Below are 22194 nucleotides of genomic sequence, written 5' to 3' on the forward strand. Positions count from 1 at the left end.
CAAAAATTATGAAGCTACCTACTTGTCGTCTACCCTTGACGGAAAACCCTCAAGATGCTTATGATTTCTTACTGCCCTCTAGCGACGCAAACTTCCCTTCGTGTACTGTAAAGATCTATTCATAATGAGGTGGAAAATAATGGACATCAAATTAAAAGCACCATCATAGAGATGGCATGGTTAACATACATACAACATCCCATATTTATTTTGTCTGCCATTATCCCATCCCTATGCCTGATTAAATCTTCAATGGGAAACGTATTCTGAATGGAAACTCATCACTGGCCATTAACAGCAGCAAATTAATATTGAGCAGCAGCAATACATTCCGGACTGAAATGAGTGTAGGTATATTTTCCCCTAGCCTGATACATTGCTGGAGAAGAGTTGAAACCCCTCCCAGTGCAAATTAAGTGCAAACTGACAGCAATTAACCTTCAAACACAAAATGATTTCAATACAAACTAGCTTGCAGGCCACACAGCCTCAACACAAAAACAGCTCCCACTAGCAACACAAACGACCAATAACACAATGATCTAAAGACGATTCAGTTCACTAATGTCTGGTCAGCTGACTGTACAAAGTACCTAGGCTGCATTTGTAAACTCACCCTGAGAGCGCCAGAGCGCACACTGGGTTTAACGTCATAAACGGACCAAGTAATTTGATTGGACAAGAGGCATTCCATGAGTGCTGATCAGATTTCCAGAGCAAATTTACGAACGCAGCCTTAATCACCGATGAGAGGGGTGGTGGCTAAGGAAAACAAAAATCATGTAAGTAGGAGGTATGTTACACCTGCCTTTAAACCTACCCTAGTGTGTGCTCTCAGTTGGTTGTGCGTTATAGGATATACGTTTGCAGGAAAAGTACATTACAAATAAAAGTTATTATATTATTATATGGTAAGGTTAAAATACAATATATATTTTTACATTTTTTAATTCTTATTTGAAAACACTTTTGTGTGGACAGGTAAGATAATTTTTATATAAATAATATTATTCTAGACTTTTTGGGACACTGACTGTAAGATAAGATGTTTATATCATGAGGATATCAACAGACTATAATATAATGTTAGATCATATTCTTAAAGCAGTTGTTTGTAATGACTTACTTTATTTTACATGAGCAATTTCACTAGTAAACTGATCATGACAATCATTGATTTTGACAATTTAGTTATACACATTTGGATTGTCCACCTGCTGCAACTGAACATTACTACTTTTTATGTCATTTATAGGTTTAGGTGTGAAAGGAGGGAATGAGGCATAAGGGCTCGCAAATACTCTTTGTGTCTGGACTTTGTATAGGATTTGTCTCCATGGGAATTTTTGTTCATAAAGCACCACCATGGTTCTCACCTTGGTTCACCAGTGGTATTGATATCAGCACACATGTTCCGCGAGACATTCACAATCACTCAGGTAATTCCTGGATAATCTATTTGCATTTGTATATAGAAAGCATGTCATGAATCACAATGTCACACAATGTTTTCCTCTCGTAATAGTGATATACAGTACAAATTGCTTGCTTGTTATCCTGGAGATTACTGTGTGTGTGTGTGTGTGTGTGTGTGTTTTTTTTCCCCCTGTATGTCCTGTTTCTCCTGTTTGCCTGTCAGACAAAGTTTTAGAGTGCTGTAAAATGTCATCATGATCTAAAAACCAAAGAAACAGAGCTGTGAAGGTGAATGGAATAACAACCTGTCAGTAGCCAAACAACAAACAACAATTATTCTGAGCTTGAGAATTAAAAAAAAAAAAATCCATTAACAACACAGACATTTGGAGGGAGACATAACAATTAGGGCTCGGTATTGGTGATAGGATATGACGATGTCACGATGAGATCCAATACATATGGTGATGCATTGTGATACTCTACAGTACATATAGCTACTTGAAAATGTAGCCTACGGCAATGTGAGTACAACCTTGGTAGTCTGGGCAGTGCATTATTGATATAACTCAGGGAACACATTTTGTAAGGCGTGTGTGTGTGTGTGTGTGTGTGTGTGTGTGTGCGCGTGCCTTTAAACATTGAACTTTCCATTCCAGTTGAGGACAGAAGTGTTGCTACCAATCTTTCTCAGACGACTCGACTGTTGTGCTGGGTCATGACAGGGCCCAACAACCTGGAGTCCAGAACCAAACACATTAAGGCCACATGGGGAAAGCGCTGTAACAAGGTCCTGTACATGAGCTCTGTGGAGACTGATTTCCCTACAGTGGGACTGAATGTGACAGAGGGAAGGGACCAGCTCTATTGGAAAACCATTAGAGCCTTCCAGTACATCTATAAGAACCACCTCAACGACGCAGACTGGTTTCTGAAAGCGGATGACGACACATTTGTCGTGGTGGACAACCTACGCTACACCTTGTCTCGATACGACACAGAGGAGCCTGTGTACTTGGGACGAAGGTTTGCCCCTTTCCTCCGACAAGGGTACATGAGCGGTGGCGCGGGCTATGTACTGAGCAAGGAGGCTCTTAGGAGATTCATAGAGGGGTTTGATTCGGGGAAATGTACCCACAATTCAGACATTGAGGATATGGCTTTGGGGACGTGTATGCAGACCATGGAAGTGGAGACGGGCGACTCCAGAGACGAGAAAGGACGACAAACGTTCCATCCCTTCCCACCACAGAATTATCTCATTAAAAGAACACCCAGAGCCCGGCCCTGGTACCTGCGTTACGACCACTATACCCCAAGAGAAGTAAGCACACACCCCTATTTACTGTCACTTACATTTACTGGGAGCCCATTTATATTGATGAATTCTGGAAGCTCATAACCGTACTGGACCAACTGCTGCAGACTTTGACACCATGAAAGAGTGTGATTAAAACAGCTTAATGTTCATAACTCTCTATAGAAGCCCACACCCAGTTTTCCTGACATGAAAATTGTTAAAAGTGTAGGCCTAATGGCTGTTGTACGCAGGTACCCAAATGCACGACTCAGGAGAAATCCAAAATAATAGTGTTTAATTTTTTAAAATCTGCGTTTGGTACACAGGTTGGCAGTCAAAGGGTAGGCCAAAGTCAGAAAAAAACACTCACCAGGAATCTTAACACATTTAGGACATTTGCTGGGACATATGACATAAAGGTACAAAGATGAATAGGCACAGAGACAGAGGAACACACAGACTAAATATACAGGATGATGAGGGACTGGTGAAATCAGGGTGGGGTAGACAATCACACAGGCGGGAAGCACAAGGGCAGGAAGGGAAATGTCTGAAACGAAAGACAAGGTGAGTAACACAAAAACAAACAGGAACTATAAATGACGTTACAAAAAGCCTCATCTAATTTCATCTTTATTGACTCTATTGTTCTAAAAGATATAATGTAATCTCATAAGTAAAGTAAACTTTTAATTTGGGATGGTGGGTTTGAATTCTGAACAAACTTGAGCTTATGTGAAGTATGCTGACATTGTTTTCCATAGTTTTCGCTGTCTCTTGTTCTATGTTCTATTAGGTTTATTAAATCTAATTTAGCACATTCAGCTCGCTTCAGTATTTTAAAACGTTTTACTCATTTAGTTCTGAACTATGTGGATGAGATTAATTCAATACAGTATAAGAGTATGGTGTTTGTAGTGGTGAGGTAGGCCTGTTGTCTTTTTTATGCTTCTAATACACTGCCATACCACTTAGTGGTACCACTTGATGCATCATCAATATCGTGCCTCATTCTATGGTGTGCTATCAGCCATTGATTGATAACGCAGTTATTCATGAAGTCATATTTATGTCTATACATTTTAAAGGATCCGTATACTTAAGTCTGGCTTTTCGTGTTTCCTCAGGGCCCAGACTGCTGTTCAGATTTCGCAATATCTTTTCACTACATTCACTCTGTGGAAATGTACGAGTTGGAGTACTTAACCTACCATCTGCGGCCCTATGGATACCAGCACAGGTACAATCCTGATGTGGCAGCTAACAGAACAGTCAATCTCTGAAGAAAGCACTTAATACCTGTACATTCACTATTCAGTATGTACTGTATGTCTGTGTCATTCCATACAGTACCCCATAGCCATTGTGAATTCCATTTCAATGTCTCTCTTTTTACAATATATAATATTGGTGTACATAACAATATTTTTCTTTTGATTTATGTTTAATTGTATTTTATAATTATATTTATTTCTTAATTTTACATTTTCTTATTTTTAAGTTTATTCTGTTATGTGAAATACAACATTTCTGAGTTTGACATTTCCTTCTTTATTCTGTTGTACAATGTTAAACAATAAACAATATATTTACAGTCAAGTGTTCAGTTTCTTTACAACATACAGTATATACCAAGGGTTAATGTTAATATTATATTAATATATAATTTGTGTTAACATCAACCTCTACACACAGTAGAAGTAGCCATGTCTCCTATGGAGTTCTGGCGGTCTAATATATCCTCGGTTACATTCAGTTTGCTAAAGTAAAGCCCACTATGGCGTTGATTAAAGTTGTCAAAGAAGATAAAAGGTTAAGAATACACATGTAGATAGATCAGTGACCAGCGAACTCTAATGGGTGTAAATTCGTGATTTGTGGAAAGAAATTAAGGTGTCCCTTAAGACACCATGGCAACAGAATACAATATGACAGTATGACAGATGAAAACAAGAGTGGACATTTTTCAGCACAGTAACTTTTTAGCATTGTATATCCAAAGGCAAAATAGAACACTGTAAAAAATATAAACAGATTGAACATTTTGTACAAAGGGGAGGGGGGCGTGTGTGTGTGTGTTTGGGGGGGGGGGGGGAGTCCACAGACTACATGAAGATCATAACAGAGTAGTTAAGAGCAGGTCACTTTGTCTCCTTTGCTATTGCATGGAGTATCAGTCTAGCAGTGCTGTCATGGACCTGAGCTGTGGTCAAACTGGTAGTGATGTAGGCCCATGTCCTCAGTGCATCCCTTGGGTCAGTTGTGATGTCACAGGGGAACGTGCAGGCTTTTCACACGGCCCTTGTCGTAGTACAGTGTCTGTTACGTTTGGCCGCAGGATTTCATGCAAGCGGCCTCCGCGTCAAATCGGTTCCCATTGCCCTGGCAACCTCCGTACCAGAACTGGGCACAGGCGTCGGCCTCTGGGTCGTAGTACCACTTCACCACGTACTGCCGGCAAGGCCCTGGGTCCAAGGTTAGTCTACATCCAACGGCTGTAAAAAAACAACAAATTAATCTTTGATTACTCTGGTTTGTTGAAGCTGCAATAACCGTTTTGAAAAATGAATGATCTTTATTGTCATTGTAGGGGTACAACGAAATTGAAATGCAAACCCTAGGTCCTAACAATCAACACTGTCCTAAGATAATAAAACTCAGTTCTCAGATAATAAAAAACAAGAATGAGACAGAAATAGACAGAAATAGGGGGATATAAATAGGGGGATAAGTAATCGGTAGGAATCTGAGAATGTATCTATTATGTAAACTTATATACTTATATACACTATATGGCCTATTCACAGGGGGGTATATAGACAGGGGGGTGTTAGCATGTAACTATGTACTTTTATAAAGATATAAACATATGAACTAGTAACTTATATACAGTGTATGTACACCTAAACACAAGAATGTAAACACATTGCACGGTTATAGAACATTGCACTATTCCCTTGGTTATTGCACAGTAGCATAGCATAGCACAGTCAAAGAAACAAAATAAACCAACTACCTATAAATTTTTCCAGTGGGTGGTGCAAATGCAAAGAAACAATAGCAGACCACACCAATCAAAGATACACACTCTTAAAAGAAAGGACCTGTCAGGTGCAGGTGGTGTAAAAGATATGTATTTCCATTGTTTCCCGGTGTTATGTAAGACGTATGTATCTATTAACCTTTTACAATTTTAGCAAAGACATTCATAGCATTTTTAAATTGTCCATCATACATTGATAGTTTGTATTGTAAAAGCAAAGTTATTAAAGACCAATAAAATGTGAATAGTGACATAGGGCTCACCTGGTATAAAGATGTCGGGCAGTGGGGGAGGAGGTGGCTGTGTGAGGGGGGGCTGTGTGGTCTCGGGGACGTGCAGCCAGTTATTGGGGGTCTGGGGGCCCACCACAGAGATGACACGGGGGCGTTGGTTCCCCCTCCCCCCGGAGGACGGTGGCATTAACTCTGGGAGCTCATTCAGGGGATCCTCGTAGAATGATGCTATCTGACTCGTGTCAATGGAGTTCTCATCGAAGCCCCCCAACTCTGGGACTTGGGGGGGACGGGGAGTCTCAGCATCCACTGATAGTACAGGCTAAAAAGATGGGGGGGGGGGGGGTCATAGAGTAATTAATGCATGACAGCTATTTGTGGATGTGACAAGTGGAATGTTCAATATGTTATGTATACAAATCCACAATATGGATGGAAAAGGTTTGAATCGTATCTTGTTTGTTGGGGTATTTTATGGTTTGTTGTCTGGCTTGATACACTAGAACTATTGCGTCAAAATTGGATGAGCAGCAAAACAGCACACAGACTTCAAGGTATTACTTTTAACATCCCTTAACAGTCTACCAACAGTCTACCAGTCTACCAACTCACTTGTACCCCTCAGATTGAAAGATGCTGGATTGCTTGTCATCCCCTGCACCACTTTTGACTAACCTCAGGACCCACCTTTTTAGAGCTACATACGGTTGCCCATAGCAACTCCCCGTCCCCACTGCCTTTCCCCATATCCCATGTTGAGATCATTGTGTAGCCTTCCCATGTGCTGTGTTTTTTATGGGTTTGGTTTTTATATGATATATAGTGTGTTGAGACCTTGGTGAAAATGCACTTTAAAACTAAATCAACTTGAAACTTCATGTAGTTTGTGTTTTCCTCGTAAAAGTAGCTGTGTGCTGGTTACCACATACCCTTGTTACCACAAAGAGTAGCCAAATAGTGAATTACTGGGTAAATGTTTGAACTTGTGGAGATGTGCTGTTCTGAGGACAATAAAACACAGTAGCAGTAGGTCCACCCTACTTTATGTCATGTTTGTTCAATTTATGCCTGTTTGTTCATCCACGTGTCTTTGCTTACTCTTCTATAATCCTCATCAAAGTCGGGTACGACGGCCCTGTCTGGAGCCTCCCTGTAGATGACTGAGGTGGGCGCGGGGGCAGGCGGCAGGAAGTTGGAGATGAAGAGTGTCGCATCGTCGTGCTCACAGATCTGGCTCAACAGCTTGCTCTCCAGGGCTGTACATACAGGTTGGCATAGAGAGTCAGTCTCAAAGTCTCATCATAATCTACTAATATATTATAATAATAAAGTAGTATTATTAATAATAATAATAATAATAATAACAATAATAATAACAATAATAATGATAACAACAGCACTCATAATAATAATAACAATAATAATGATAACAACAGCACTCATAATAATAACAATAATAATAATGAGAACAACAGCAATTTCTCATCATAATCTACTAATAGATTATTATAATAAACTATTATAATTAATAATAATAATAATAATAATAATAATAACAGTAATAATAATAATAACAATAATGATAACCACAACAACAACACCACTAATAATAATAATAATAATGATAATAAGCTGCTAATACTACTACCGGTACTAATAATAATAATAATCTATTCATAATAAAAACCCTGGTAGGCATTTAGCATATTGCAAATTGAACAGGAATCAACCAATCCCTTTCACAAAACTCTCAACTTTCAAGTCAGAACACGTACAGTTGAGAGTCATGAAGTCATCGATCAGGTACACGTGCTCCTCGTCAGAGTCTGAGGCGATGGCGTTCATCTCGGCCTGGAACTCAGTGTAGAGGGGGTCGTTCTTATTCACCACCCCGATGACAAAGATCTCTATGCCCTCTGCGTGGGCCTCCCGGGCCACGTCCTCGGGCTGCACGGCGTCCCGCCGGTCCGCCTGCCCGTCCGTGAGCACCACTGCCACCTTCCTCACGCCGGGCCGCGAGGCCTGGAACAGCTGGCTGGCGCGCTGGAGGGCGCTGCCCGTGAAGGTGCCCTCGCCCAGGTAGGCCATCCTCCTGACGGCGGCCTTGACGTCGTCCTGGCTGGACTGCTGCTTCAGGCTGACCACCACCACGTCCACGTGGCTGTACAGGACCACGCCGATGCGCGCGGCCTCGCGGCTCACCGTCAAGCGGTCGATCAGGGCGTTCACAAAGTCCTTCACCACCTCAAAGTTGTCCGGCCCCACGCTCTCAGAGCTGTCAATCACAAACACCAGCTCCAGCGGGCTCTCCCGACATTTGAGACCACAGCCTTCCGAAATAAACACAGAGAGACATGGTTATTTTGATCCCACTCAAATTGAATACATCGAAATCGATAGGGATTGTTTCGTGTGCACGTCCTGGTATATAAGATACTATGTTCAGTATGACTTACCACAGATCTCCCTGATTATTCTGCTGACTTCCTCTCTCTGTAAGCAAAAGAATAGACACGTGTTTGTATCTTGAATTGTTGAGATATTCAAACTGATTCAGTACAGGTTTACAGTAAACCATGTCCGTTCTTATGCCCTACTCACTGTCAGTCCAGCTTCCCCCTTCTCTCCAGATTTCCCCTGTAAATTAGAACACAGTTTATGTCTGTGGTTAGGCACTTGCATTGCAGACAGTATATGCACAAATAATGTTATTGGCTTTATAGTGTTAAACAGCCCCTATGAGCCCCTATGAGTCAATGCCCCTATGAGTCAATGCACAGAACTCACAAGTTTCCACATAGGAAATGTGAGTGTAGGTTAGCAATTAGCATACATGGTGTGAAACCATGGTGTGTGTATAATGAAGGGCAGAGGCTCTCATACCATTGGTCCAGTTGATCCTGTCTCTCCATATTCCCCCTTGTCACCTTTCCTCCCGCGGTCACCACTATTGCCCCTGTCTCCCTGCAAATATGACAACACAACAAATGGTTTATTACATCAACAAAAACATTTAGAGTAAATAGACAAAAGGTTAACCTGGATGCCAGACCACACAGTACATTTGCATTAAAAAGTATGATGGCGGTTTTGAAAAAAATGATCCAATTGGCTTGACTCCAAACCGCTTCATTATAAACATATTTGTGCTTCAGAAGATCTTCCCCAGATTCTGTAGTCATTGCTGGCTCGCTGGCCAAATCACTACAAGGGAGTCCACTGTCCACAGTACCAGACTTGGTCTTGTCTCATGTCACTGACAGTGATGTCTGTGTTTCTGTACCTTTTCTCCTTCCAGGCCGTCTCCTGGCGGTCCCCGAGGCCCCATTGGCCCCTGAAAGCCAGGCTCTCCCTTCAGGCCACGAGAAGACAAGGCAGAAAAACAGAAAACAGATGAACCACAGGTATCTTATCAAGGAGTCTTACAGATCCCATGGTGTCCATAAGACACTATCAGCAAAAAAAATGATTAATTCATCCCCTCTCCTCTCCCCTGTAACGCTTCTCCGGCTCGTTGCCACAAATACGTTCTCAGAATACATAAACATGTTCTCAGAGTATGCAAATATGTCCTGAGAATATGTTCCCTCCCTCCAACTTAAGATAAGGGTTGAACGAAATAAATATAAGACATTTTGTGAGCATGATAAAATATTGCACAGTAGCCCAAAAAAAAAAAAAGGAGCACATCTACATTATGCATACACACTAGACTACCAGCACAGCAAAAACTGCTGGACCGGTTTCTTTCAAATAAATCTCTACATTATACATGTCAGATACACAACACAGTCTCTGAGTCTCTGAGGCCATAAATCACTTAGTCATCATTCCCATCAATGTTTGATTAGATTAGATTAGACTGAACATTATTGCCATTGCAGAGTAACAGACATGCAGAGTACCAGGAAATGCAGTACTGTATCATATCATTATGTCTGAATGAGCAGCAGCCATGGCAGCCTAACAAGCAGGCCCTACCTTGGGCCCCTGTATGCCCTCTCCTGGGAGGCCTGGCAGACCAGACGCCCCCGGCTGGCCCACAGAACCCTGCAACACACATCCACATATATCCGTCAACATCGAGTCGAATGGAGAATTGCCATGTTACAACTTAAAATACCATATAATACTAATGTTGCTATTATGTACACCCATAATGTTCCTATGACATTATCTATGTCTTATCTATCTATGACTACCATGTAATGACATTGTTATTACGTAATATACCGACATGTAAAGTTGGATTATCTGGATTATCTCTACAGTTAGAAGTAATAATAATAATAATAATAATACATTAGACCTATATAGCGCTTTAAAAAAAAATGTGAACACTCAAAGACGCTTTACAAACTGAAAAGATCGAGTAGTAAAATAAAAATAAAAATAAAAAAATAATAAAAGTATAAGAAAGTATAGGGGTCTAATTAATTTTTAGATTACTAAATCTAAATCTAAGTGTCTTTGTAGGACAATCTGCTCTGTATACTGCAGTTACACCTAGATTTCGTGCGGAGAAGCGGCGAACAAGCAACGCCAGCGTCCTCTCTCGACCGTCATTTTTTAAAAAGAAGTACTGTAGCCAACAGGATTCTATTATTTGTGTTCTGCTCTGACCTTCAGTCCCAGCAGGCCGATCCCAGGAGGTCCAGACGGTCCTGGTACCCCTGATGATCCTCTGTCACCCTGAAATACGTTGAATGTTGAACTGTCTCAATATGTTGAACTGTCTCAATTCAAGTGACGTGTGTGTGTGTGTGTGTGTGTGTGTGTGTGTGTGTGTGTGTGTGTGTGTGTGCGTGAGAGAATGGTGTGTATTTAATGTTGATTCGTGGGGTAACGCGCTAACCTTAGGACCAGGTAATCCTATCCCCTCAGGACCAATCTCTCCTTGTTGCCCTGGTAACCCTGGGAGACCCTGTAAAAAAAAAAAAAAAAGAGGAACACATTTACAATGCTGTCTCACAATGCAATGTTCAGTCTGTTCTTCAAGCCATTAGTCTTGAAATGTGCTTGAAATGTGCAATATCAGCATAACATCATTATATCATCATCATATTATCTGGACCAATTCTTGAATCCCTCTGCCACCCTCCCCCAGGTCCTCTCCCAGGTCCTCTCCCAGGTCCTCTCCCAGGCTCTCCCCCAGGCCTACTCACCTGAGGTCCTGGGTAGCCGTCTCCCTTCAACCCAAGTGAGCCTACTGGTCCGGGGTTCCCCCTGTCACCCTGTTGGAGAGACAAACACATACGCAGCACTCATTCTCCATGGTGCTCGGGGCAGTGCCTTTTCGGTATTGAAAACAGGGTGGATACTGTGTGTTCTGGTTACCTTAGGCCCAGCGATCCCTACTCCCGGCTCTCCCACGTGGCCAGCCTGCCCCATCGGCCCAGGTTCACCCTGTCAACATGGACATAATAATGGACACTTTCATATCACTTTATTCATTTCACTCAGTCAGAAGCAGAAATGGAAGGGTTTGTTCGTGGTGGGAGCCGATGTTTTTGGAGACACGCTGGACTGACACACTGTCTTGTGTCATCAGTATGTGTGTGTGTGTGTGTGTGTGTGCGTGCGTGTGTGTGTGTGTGTGTGTGTGTGTGTGTGTGTGTATCAGTAGAGGGAGAAATCAGAGGACGGGCTCATTGTAATGCATGGAATGGATACACACCTGTGTGTGTGTGTGTGTGTGTGTGTGTGTGTGTGTGTCTGTGTGTGTGTGCGTGTGTGTGTGTGTGTGTGTGCCACCTACCTTTGATCCAGGTAAGCCGCGCCCAGGAGGCCCTGGTAAGCCCATCAGGCCTAAGCTGCCAGGCTCTCCCTAAACACAAGAAGGATGTCACCTTGTGTACAGGACATTAAACACTGAGTACAAGTCAATTCCTGTATTATCAGTATTTTCCCTTGTTCCTGCAGACTAACTCACAACTATGAACCGAGAGAGTGTCATGAGTAGTGTGGTTGAAGTCTAGGGTTACCACCATATTTGGACTCTTTAGAGATGAGGTTTAAGAAACAAAGTCTTGTTACACCACAATATGAGTAAGGAGATATATACAGAAACGGGGGCCAGTCTGAGCATCCATTCAGACGCGGCTTCAGGGTTCCCCTTTTATAGGGGAGGAAAAACATTCCAGGTCACAAACAGTTCACAACAGGTCGTAGTGGCCTGGGGTGGTCCAGTGGTCTAGCACCATGGTCTACAGTGCACACATATGCCTGTGTTGGCATGGGTTCGAATCCGGCCCATGCCCTGCTGACATGCCCTCTCCTCCTTACTTTCCTGTCTACCTTCACTATCTCTATCCAATAAAATGAAATATATGAGTGGGACTGCCCCACCCAGAAAAAATTTACGTTAAAAAACAACAACAACAACATGTTGTGTGGTTGGGCCTGTGGTAGTCGTGTGGTTGGGCCAGTGGTGGGGGTACAATTAGCCAGACAATTAAACTAGAAGCGAGGTTTCTGGGAAACTACTCTCTACCCCTTTCTCGGGTGCTAGACGCCCTCGCTTATCTCCTTGTGTTGTGGATTTAACCTTACTCTAATAGTTTCAATTACTTAACCAATAAAACAATTCAGGAAAACTGAGCTGTAGATCATCACAGAGAAAGACCCTTTATTGTAGTGAGTAACAATGCAGAGCCGACGTCAGTTCATGAACAGAGGTCCTGAGCACTTCTCAGAGCCTCACATTTATACAGGTCGGCAAGGCCTCCCAATCCTTCCCAGGATCCTCTGTGCAGAGTGATCACAAAAGGTGGACGGGTTACATTGTTTCCAGTTTCTGGGTGTTCCAGACAGACCCAGGGAACACAAAAGAGGTGATCAGGTCCTTATGACAATTATTCCTTATGATAATTATGCAAATGCAAGCACTTGAGCGGCGGAGCTGGTCTCCATTGTCTCAGGTGTAGAATGACTAGTTATGCTGATTTGCTCAGACGAACCCCTCCCTCCAGTTTCTGTGCCTCAAAGGTAATTTCAATATATACAATATTAACACAATTAAACCTTTATACTGTATATTTTATCCCCCCAAAAGGATATCCACCATACTTGCACCTGCACATAATCACAAATCTTGCAAAACCTGTCTGGCTTTTGTGTCCCCACCCGACAATAAATCTATTCAGTAACAATGGCCCTGTCAAATCCTCTTTAATCAACATAAGCAGTATATACTACGTGAGCGCAATCAAGGCATTCTGGCAATATTCCTCTAAACAGTTCTATCAATGTCTTTTCTGTAACAATAGGGAGTCCGCAGATATTATCCAACGCACACATTTTCCAGCTGCCTTTCAGTACGCCTCCCATATTGGACGATAACGACGCTAATAATATCAGCAAACAAATCGGGAGATAAGCGCTACTGGATGTCGACATCTGGGGACCTATTGTGGCCATGCAAACAATGAGGTAGTAATACATGAAACAGCTGCATTGTGCTGCGGTGACACAAAAAAACAGTGACGCATGTAATTGGCGGTAAGTGTCGACTTTTATCAGTTAGTGCAGGAACAGTGACGAAAACGTTTTAGTTTATTACCCTATCATAAACACCCTAGCATTCCCAAACATCTTGACATCTATCATAAATGATGGAACACCAACCAAGACGCAGCTGAATCACATTCCCACACCAGAAATGTGACTCTGACGTTAACCCTTACATTCCCATAACTAAAATCTAGTGGTTTACCTGTTGGGGTCGTCATATGCCCCCATGTTGAACATACCTTGGCTCCCGCTGGTCCGACTGGCCCTGTAGACCCAGACAGCCCTCTGAGCCCCCGGTCACCTCTGTCACCCTACACACACACACAAACACACACACACACATATATATATATATATACACACACACACACACACACACACACACACACATATACACACACATACACACACACACACACACACACACACACACACACGCACAACACACACACACACACACACACACACACACACACACACACACACACACACACACACACACACACACAGGAGAAATCAATTACAAATAAAATAACGATCAAAGAACAAATAATTTAAAGATCAAAGAAAATCAGTTTTTAATAAAAGAGAAGAGAAGAGAGAAGAGAGAAGAGAAAAGAGATAAGAGAAAAGAACGAATAAAAGAAGGAAAATGCTAAACATTAAACAAATAGTGTACACATGTATAATTACACTTAGCAAATATAAAAAGAGTAAGACTATAATGCATTATATATTGCCGAACTGTATGTCAAAAGGATATTTACTTTATTCTAAAGGATATTGACTTTGTGAGAACGTCTATTGACTGAGTCAACTTCCGTGACGGTTCCACAGTGTTTTCTCTGTCATTACACCCATTGACAGTAATCTTAAACCATTCATACCAATTGCACTTGAGCATTATTTGCTCAAGGTTAAATGAGGTTGTGCTCTCCAATATGACTAAAGGTGTGTCACCTTCATGAAACCTATAGCGTAGGTGACACTCTCACCTTTTCTCCAGGAATTCCTTTGCCCGGCACACCCTCTGTACCTCGGAGTCCGGCTAATCCCATTTCACCCTGATTTAATCCACCGACAACAACAACAACAAAAACAAAAACATAGGCAAATCAACAACTTACAGTACACAATCAACATTTCTCATTTCAGAGAGCCCAGTATTTAAGTGTGCATTATGGAATACGTCATTCAAACGCTTCGTTTTCACAGAGTGTAATAAGATGGAACGCCATGAGGTCCAGTTTATAACGTCTCGCCCAGTTCCTGAGTTTATGTTTGTCTTTGTTTCATGTGATTCATTTATAGTTCCTGTTTGCTTTTGTGTTTAGTCACCTTCTCTCTAAATTTCGTCTCACTTTACATCCTGCCCTTCTGTGTTTCCCGTCTGTGTGATTGTCTAACCCCGCCCTGATTAGCTTCACCTGTTCCTCATCATCTTTCCCTGTGTACAGGCCTGGTCCGTCGACTTTGGTGGCCCTAAGCAAGACTTTGATTGTAGCCCTCCCCTGCCACGTTTCGTCGATGGGGTTGGGGGGGATGCTAGCTCAGTTTTTAATTGACGGATGGTAGTTTGCGCTAAATCGACGGCAAAAGTGTGGCCCCCTCTAGTGGTTGTGGCCCTAGGAAATCGCGTAGACAGCGTATCCCCGCGGCCAGCCCTGCCTGTGTATTTAGTCTGTGTGTTCCCCCTGTCTCTACGCCAGTTCCTTTTTGTACTATTCATCAAAACATCCCAGCCATTATTTCCTAGTGTTTAGCTTTCCAGGTTTATGATCCCTGATAGTTTATTCCGACTTAGCCTTTTGCCTTCTTCCTACTGGATTATCTGCATACCCTATTACTGCCACCCTGTGTACTACTGTACTCTTTGCCTACCCCTTACTGGACCATCTGCCTACTCATTGACTCATTGACTGCTCGAACGCTGCTTTTTTAAAATTTTGATTAAAGACTATCCTTTTGGATTTAAGTTATTATCCCTGAGTCGTGCATGTGAGTCCTCTGCCTTGTGTACTACTGCCATTTACACAGTTGAACTTTGACCTAGGTGCCCAGCGGCCCAGTTACCTTAGGTCCGACAGCTCCATCTTCCCCAGGGATCCCGGGGATACCAGCCGACCCACCTGGACCGGGCTCACCCTGGAGGACACCACAGATCACACGTCACACACAGGCATCCACGTTCAACACCAAAGAAATGCAATGATACTTATGTACTGTATGTATGTACACACATGCTCAACACCTGCTTATCTTTAATTCATCTATTCATTGAATTGTTCAATGAACCTACTCTCTCTCGCTACTCTGTCAATTAAAATCTAGAATATGTGTCGATCACTGACTCGAGAGACCTAATTGTTAGATGTGGGCAGATATTTAGAAGTTCATTCCTAAGGCTGACGCAGTGTAGAACTGTCTTAGTTTGGGGCCCTTTGAGACCGCCCTGTATGCCTGGTAGGGGGTCTCTCATCTTACCTTTGGCCCTGGCTCCCCTACCCCTCTCTCCCCCTGTGGCCCGTGCTCCCCCGGAAACCCCTGGTCCCCCTGTGGAGACAAACAACACAGCTCCAACATGACATGAAATAAAACACATCTGGACCTCTCTTTGAGATTCTAGATCTCCATCTATTTATCTACTTCGCCGTGTCATCCACAACCACATGTTGTTCCACCTACCTTTGGGCCCACTATACCCAGACCTGGAGGACCTCTAGGACCAGACGGCCCCACCGGCCCTTGGTCTCCCTGCACAGAGAGGGAGAGGGGGGTAGGGGGGGGGGAGAGAGAAAGAGAGAGAGGGAGAGAGAGAGAGAAGGATGAGTATCAAATGAATGGCATCACTGAGAGGCACAACAAGTCAATGTGTTTAGACCATTCCTTTATAAGATGAAGAGATGAAGAGATTCAGTTCATAGTGACTATTTGAGGCACAATAAAAGAGGACAACAAATAGGTCCCTGCCTTTTCTCCTTGGATGCCTGCTCCTGGAAATCCCATGATTCCTGCCAACCCTGGGGCTCCTCCATTTCCCTGGAGGTCAGAGGTGAAAGGGGTCATAGGTCATGCCTTGACTGCACAGGAGGTTTTCATGGTGATCATCAAATAAGAGACTTAACACTTGGCGGCCTCGGCCTCAGGAATCATACCTTGTCACCTTTGAACCCCAATCCTGGGGGCCCACGCACCCCTTTAGGACCCTCGTAACCCCTGTCACCCTGAAACAAAGACACAGAGACATCAGCAGGAATTCACTTTTGATTGTCTGTCTGTTGCTGTCATCCTGTATTTGTTGCGTTGATATTCTTTGTGTCTGAATGTTTTTTTTAATGTTCGTATTGGGCTGGGGCAATCAAATTTCCCCCTCTGGTGATTAAACTCCTATCTTATCTTAACACACTTGAGCTATCATAAAGAAAGTTATTCATCTTTGGTCGCCTGAGGACACAGAACAGCGCATAGCACAGGGGCCTATATATTCTTTCTATTGTGTGAGGCAGCTTAATATACACATAGAAAATCCTGGACAGTCTGCTACTTTGTCGCAGAGCCTTAAACCCCAATCCATCATCCTGAGTGTCAAACAGAGAGGCACTGCGTCCCATTTTTAATAGTATTTTCGGTATGACTCGACCAGGGGATAGAACCCCCCCCCCCAACCGTCCAGTCATGGGGGCGGACGCTCTAACCACAAGGCCGTTGAAGTCAGTATCACAATGAAAAGCTATGTTTACACACCAGTCCTACAGTATAATGTCCTTATCTGCCCCAGCACTACCTTAATTAGGCCCCTATACTTTCTTCTATTTACCTTTTGTTTCTTTTTATTATTACTATTCGATCTTTTCAGTTTGTAAAGCGTCTTTGTGTGTCTAGAGAAGCGCTATATAAGTCTAATGTATTATTATTATTATTATTATCTCACAAACACCTACAGCCTAGAGACTTACATCGTCACATACAAAGGGAGTGAGAGAGGCTCTTGAGGCAGACGATGAGTGAGTTCAACAGCTGGTCCACGGGGACCGTTGAGAAGCCAGTGATGGTGAGACTCACCTTGTGCCCGGGGAGGCCCTCTCCTGCAATGCCCTGTGACCCCTGCAACCCTCCTGGACCAGGGGGACCCTGGTAGACAACACATGTATACATGACAAAAGGATACCGTCTAAGAGACAATGCTCTCCATTCGCTTTCCAGTCATAAACGTCTTTATGTGAGATATGGCTCCACCTAGTGGAGACTCTGATAGCAACGAACACACAAGCAATTGAGTTGATGATATCTGTTCTGTGCCTGGCTGGGAGCACACATGCGTGAGGAATTCTACGAGAGGGCTAGATGGAGCCGTATGAGTGGCTGCAGTCAGACAGGTTACCCACCGGTAGTCCTGGTTCACCCATCCCCATCGCACCAGGGGGTCCATGTCTGCCTTGGTTTCCCTTAGTCCCCTAGAATGTGTTCCAGACAGTAGAAGGGGTTAGAAGCCTGGGAGATCAACGGAGATTTCATGCCGGCTAGTCCGGTCTCAAGAATCACTAACATCACCACCCCCACCCCCAGCACCACCACCAGCACCCCCACCACCACCCCCACCACCACCACCACCACCACCAGCACCACCAGCACCAGCACCACCAGCACCATTGCATTACATTGCATTTAGGATGGATAAAGGGAACCCAACCATTCACCTTTGAACCAGGAAATCCAATCCCAGCATCCCCCGGAGGTCCAGTGATTCCGACGGTTCCACGGTCACCCTGGGAACGAGCGAGTAGGATTATTAACACGATCACCCTGGGAATGAGCCAGTAGGATTATTCATTTTACCAATTGGACGAATACATTTTTTCCGTGTTTTCTTTTATTGTAAAATGTCTGGAGGGAGAGGATGGTGTACAGAACAGCAGCCTTACTTTAGTCCCTGCCGGCCCCTCTGGACCCAGTTCCCCAGGGCCTCCACTAGGACCCTGCCAGAGAGACACACACACACACACACACACATACACATACACACACACACACACACACACAGACAGACAGACAGACACACACACACACACACACACACACACACACACACAGACAGACACACACACAGACACACACACACACACACACACACACACACACACACACACACACATTCAGTGGTTGAATTCAAATGATATGCATCACAAACAAGTAAATCAATCAATAAATCAACTATAAGTATATAACATGTATTGTTGATTTATTTAGTCGTTTATTTGACTCATGTACTGGAATTCATTTAAAAGCTCCTACCCGCCACGCTCGGGTTTAAAAGTTCAAATCCAAGTTATGGAATGGGAAACCTGTCCTGTGTTTTTAGGGAGGGGGCGGGGGCGGGGGGACAGGGGGGCTTAAGTAACACCTCTACTATCGTCCATAGTTGTCAGATTATCCGCATAGGTGGCCCTCATGGGAACCTGGGTCAGGGCAGGACTGTCTGACCACTTCAGCACACTCAGACGTTGGCTGCTGTCACCATGCCAACGCTGGAGGGGGCAAGCATTTAAGAAGAGGAGTGGGAATGGATAAAATGTGCCGAAACACTAATCCTATGGAACAAAGTGTGCTGAAAGATCAGAACAATACAGGGCAGGCTTGGATTCACTGCTTTAGATACGCTACATTGGGAGGGGGATAACATCTAATCCGGGACTTCACATTCCATAAGTGCAGAGCAGGAGAGTGGCCATTCTCAATGTGCATCTCCATGTTTCCCTGATTGTTTCAACATGGATGCGAGACGCACAGGAATCATTCAATTTGACCACTCACTCATTCACAGGTATGAATGAGGACTGAGTGGACTGAATTTTATTTAGCCTCAATTTTTCAAAATGTTGTCATTTTTTTACGTACCGCATTCAAAGTCTATTTGGGCTCTACAATCTAAATTGGTGGGTAAAAAAAGTAGAACAATTAACTTTTCTCTAGCTCAAGGAGAAAGTTATGGGAGAATCAATATGAAGTATTTATTTTCATTTCACTGCAAACGTCACATGGTTTTGTTGAAGACACATTAGGAGAGATTATAGAAAGGTTGACTACGATTAATCTCAAGAATTTGGTTACCTGTTTTTCTTCAAATAGAGTCCTAAGTTGGTGTCTACATATACCGTATGCCTTCATAGATACTGACCATTCCTGCATTACCGCCTCATAAAATGAACACGCAAACTGATCTGGTGCAATCTAACGTTTTCAGGGAAAAAATAAATTAAGTGTTATGTCTCATGAAAAATGCCCAAGCCGGCAGCACAGTGAGTCACCTGCTCTCCTCTGGGTCCTCGTGGGCCAGGAGGGCCGTCCCCAGCCTGTGGGAAGACAACAGATCAGATCACAATGTGATTAATCCACACGGACCACAGCCACCCATCAGAATGGAACCAGCACGGAGGACGACCATTCATAAAACCTACTTGATCTCCCTTCATCCCGGGGGCGCCACACTCTCCTCGCTCCCCCTGGAAAACAGCACGGGCGGTGAGAGTGAGAACTAAACCCATGGCGTGCAAGTGGAGGACGATAGGCACTCGTTCAACGGATGTTATTTCACTCATTCAACTGATGATGCCTGCCATGTCTAACAGCATTGGCACCTTTGTCTGGTGTCACGGCAGGACAGAGACTGCGACAAGCGGTGTGAAGCTGAGTTTCACTGTGTTTTCACTGTGTTTTCACTGCATTTTCAATGCGTTTTCACTGCATTTTCACGACATTTTCACTGCATTTTCATTGTGTTCCAGGATGTTTTTACAGTGTTTCCATTGTGTATCAGGGACTTCCACTTTCCATTGGACCGTCTGAACATGACTCCCTTCCAAATACTGTAATGTGCTTGTACTCTTTAATTATCACTGAGGTATGGATGAGAGTCATATGGCAACAATATGAAATATCTCACCTTTTCCCCTCTAGTACCATGCCGACCCTATAGAAGGAGGAGAATCACGTTAAAGTTGCTCCACACCACCTCCACAACCTACAACAACACAGCACTGATTGGTATTACAGTCCTGTTACTAAAACGCATGCCACATTACCTCCAAGCCGTCTATCCCTGGGCGGCCATTGATACCAGGTTCCCCCTACGTTGACAGAGACCAGAAAAATACTTTACCGTCCAAAAAACAACATTCCTTTATCCCATTCAACACAAACGGTGGATTATCATCGGACAAACGAGAACTCACGCGATATCCTTTCGGACCGGCAGGCCCGTCAGATCCCGGTTCGCCTATTTTCCCCTAGATTAAAAAGGGGAGGGAGAGACAGAGGGGGAGATTAAAGGGGAGGGAGAGACAGAGGGGGAGATTAAGGGGACAAATCAGAATGTGAGTTTTTGGGCCCCCTATCTAGTCCCTTTCCCATCGCGTGTTATGGCATAAGGTGAGAGCGGCCGTTCGGTGTGTGTGTGTGTGTGTGTGTATGTGTGACCCCTTTATAACCTCTGTGTATTACAACATAACCCTGACCCCCCCCCCCTGCAAGGTTAGCTCTGCGCCCCGTGCTGATCCGGCCCCGTGTGTTTGCCTAATTCACTTAATCTCCCATCCTTGACCTTTGCGTCCAGCGAGGGAGCCTCTATTCAGGAGCACGGCTAGTGAAAACACAGCCGGCCGTGCTGGCCTTGCCGTAACCCCCCTGTTTGAGGCCTGCTACACTTGCAGACAGTGTGGGAAACACACTTCCTAGTCTTTGATGCCGTGCCCTGGTCCGGACCCTCCTGAGTGGACAGAGGCCTCGTGCACCTGTTGTGTATTCAGGGTCGGGAGGGTGGGGGTGTGTGCGGTGGGGTGGGGGGTGGGGATGAGAGGAGTAGGGGCACTACAGCTACAGTAGGGCCCAGAGAGAGATGTCTGGTTATCCAGCTGAACCAGAGCCAGGAACAACACACCCCTGTCTGAGGATTACTGCCCCTCCATAGAGCAGAATAAACCACTGTCAACATGGAGTCATCACACACATCACACTGGGAAACAGAGGGGGGGCACTAACAAGTGTTCTACCTCGATGTGAGGTACTGCCCACTGGGGACCCAGATACTGGGAAACACAGTGGGGTTGATGTGGAGGCAACAGAGTAGGGTAAGATGGAGAGCAGCTAGTGTATACTATGTGTCTGTGATGTAACATCATCAGGGGAAAAGAGAAAAAGTTTCATTCAAATGAAAATCGCTCTGAAAGGGGTTGTTCTTTCGACATGTTCACAAATGGAAAGGTACTTCTAGAGGATGCTGCTGCTGCTGCTAAGCTAAAGCTAGGTGAGGTTAGGTGAGATGATGAGGCCGGTGGAGGCTGGAGGAGGTTGAGATCGGAGGGACGGGCTCATTGTAAGGACTGGAATGGAATAAGGAACGGTATCAGTCGCAGGTGAGAGCACTCACTGGGCTTCCTGCGGGACCTCTCTCCCCTCGGTCACACAAGCACAACTTGGGCTCTGGGCACTGAAACAGACATGCAGAACACACAGCAATCTCAATCAATGGCAACGCCCCCATCTCCCCCATCTCCCCCGGCCCGACGCCCCCCAACTCAAGTTACTTCAGATTCATCTTATCGTTGATAATAACTGAATTTCATCCTTGGTGTTTTTTTAATTGCGATTTAGGCAATTATTGTGCCTCTAACCGATTTGGATGCAACAACACTGCT

General features: G+C 44.0%; 2 protein-coding genes across 2 annotated transcripts in view; one reads left to right on the forward strand and one right to left on the reverse strand.

Moving 5' to 3' along the window:
• Window positions 1-2134: 2134 nt before the first annotated feature.
• Window positions 2135-3999, forward strand: c1galt1a (core 1 synthase, glycoprotein-N-acetylgalactosamine 3-beta-galactosyltransferase 1a; the record flags this gene model as incomplete). The annotated part of the gene is made up of 2 exons (XM_080527345.1): window positions 2135-2740; window positions 3844-3999. The coding sequence occupies 2 exons, from the start codon at window positions 2135-2137 to the stop codon at window positions 3997-3999; spliced, it is 762 nt and encodes a 253-aa protein (XP_080383471.1).
• Window positions 4000-5038: 1039 nt separating this feature from the next.
• The window catches only part of col28a1a (collagen, type XXVIII, alpha 1a), a gene marked incomplete at both ends in the record, with an annotated part of 19036 nt that continues 1880 nt past the window's right edge, over window positions 5039-22194 (reverse strand). The window contains 31 exons of the mRNA XM_080527346.1: window positions 5039-5211; window positions 6023-6314; window positions 7091-7248; window positions 7768-8322; window positions 8449-8485; window positions 8594-8629; window positions 8876-8956; window positions 9276-9344; window positions 9974-10042; window positions 10616-10684; window positions 10848-10916; window positions 11158-11226; window positions 11330-11398; window positions 11751-11819; window positions 13744-13815; window positions 14500-14568; window positions 15578-15649; window positions 15989-16057; window positions 16190-16258; window positions 16475-16543; window positions 16660-16728; window positions 17567-17635; window positions 17890-17958; window positions 18202-18270; window positions 18427-18480; window positions 19810-19854; window positions 19960-20004; window positions 20445-20471; window positions 20584-20628; window positions 20734-20787; window positions 21927-21986. Coding sequence (XP_080383472.1) covers window positions 5039-5211; window positions 6023-6314; window positions 7091-7248; window positions 7768-8322; window positions 8449-8485; window positions 8594-8629; window positions 8876-8956; window positions 9276-9344; window positions 9974-10042; window positions 10616-10684; window positions 10848-10916; window positions 11158-11226; window positions 11330-11398; window positions 11751-11819; window positions 13744-13815; window positions 14500-14568; window positions 15578-15649; window positions 15989-16057; window positions 16190-16258; window positions 16475-16543; window positions 16660-16728; window positions 17567-17635; window positions 17890-17958; window positions 18202-18270; window positions 18427-18480; window positions 19810-19854; window positions 19960-20004; window positions 20445-20471; window positions 20584-20628; window positions 20734-20787; window positions 21927-21986 — 2841 coding nt within the window. The remainder of the gene's footprint in view (window positions 5212-6022; window positions 6315-7090; window positions 7249-7767; window positions 8323-8448; window positions 8486-8593; window positions 8630-8875; window positions 8957-9275; window positions 9345-9973; window positions 10043-10615; window positions 10685-10847; window positions 10917-11157; window positions 11227-11329; window positions 11399-11750; window positions 11820-13743; window positions 13816-14499; window positions 14569-15577; window positions 15650-15988; window positions 16058-16189; window positions 16259-16474; window positions 16544-16659; window positions 16729-17566; window positions 17636-17889; window positions 17959-18201; window positions 18271-18426; window positions 18481-19809; window positions 19855-19959; window positions 20005-20444; window positions 20472-20583; window positions 20629-20733; window positions 20788-21926; window positions 21987-22194) is intronic.

The sequence above is a fragment of the Nansenia antarctica genome (assembly GCF_963989245.1).
Source record: "Nansenia antarctica genome assembly, chromosome: 3".
NCBI lineage: Eukaryota > Metazoa > Chordata > Actinopteri > Argentiniformes > Microstomatidae > Nansenia > Nansenia antarctica.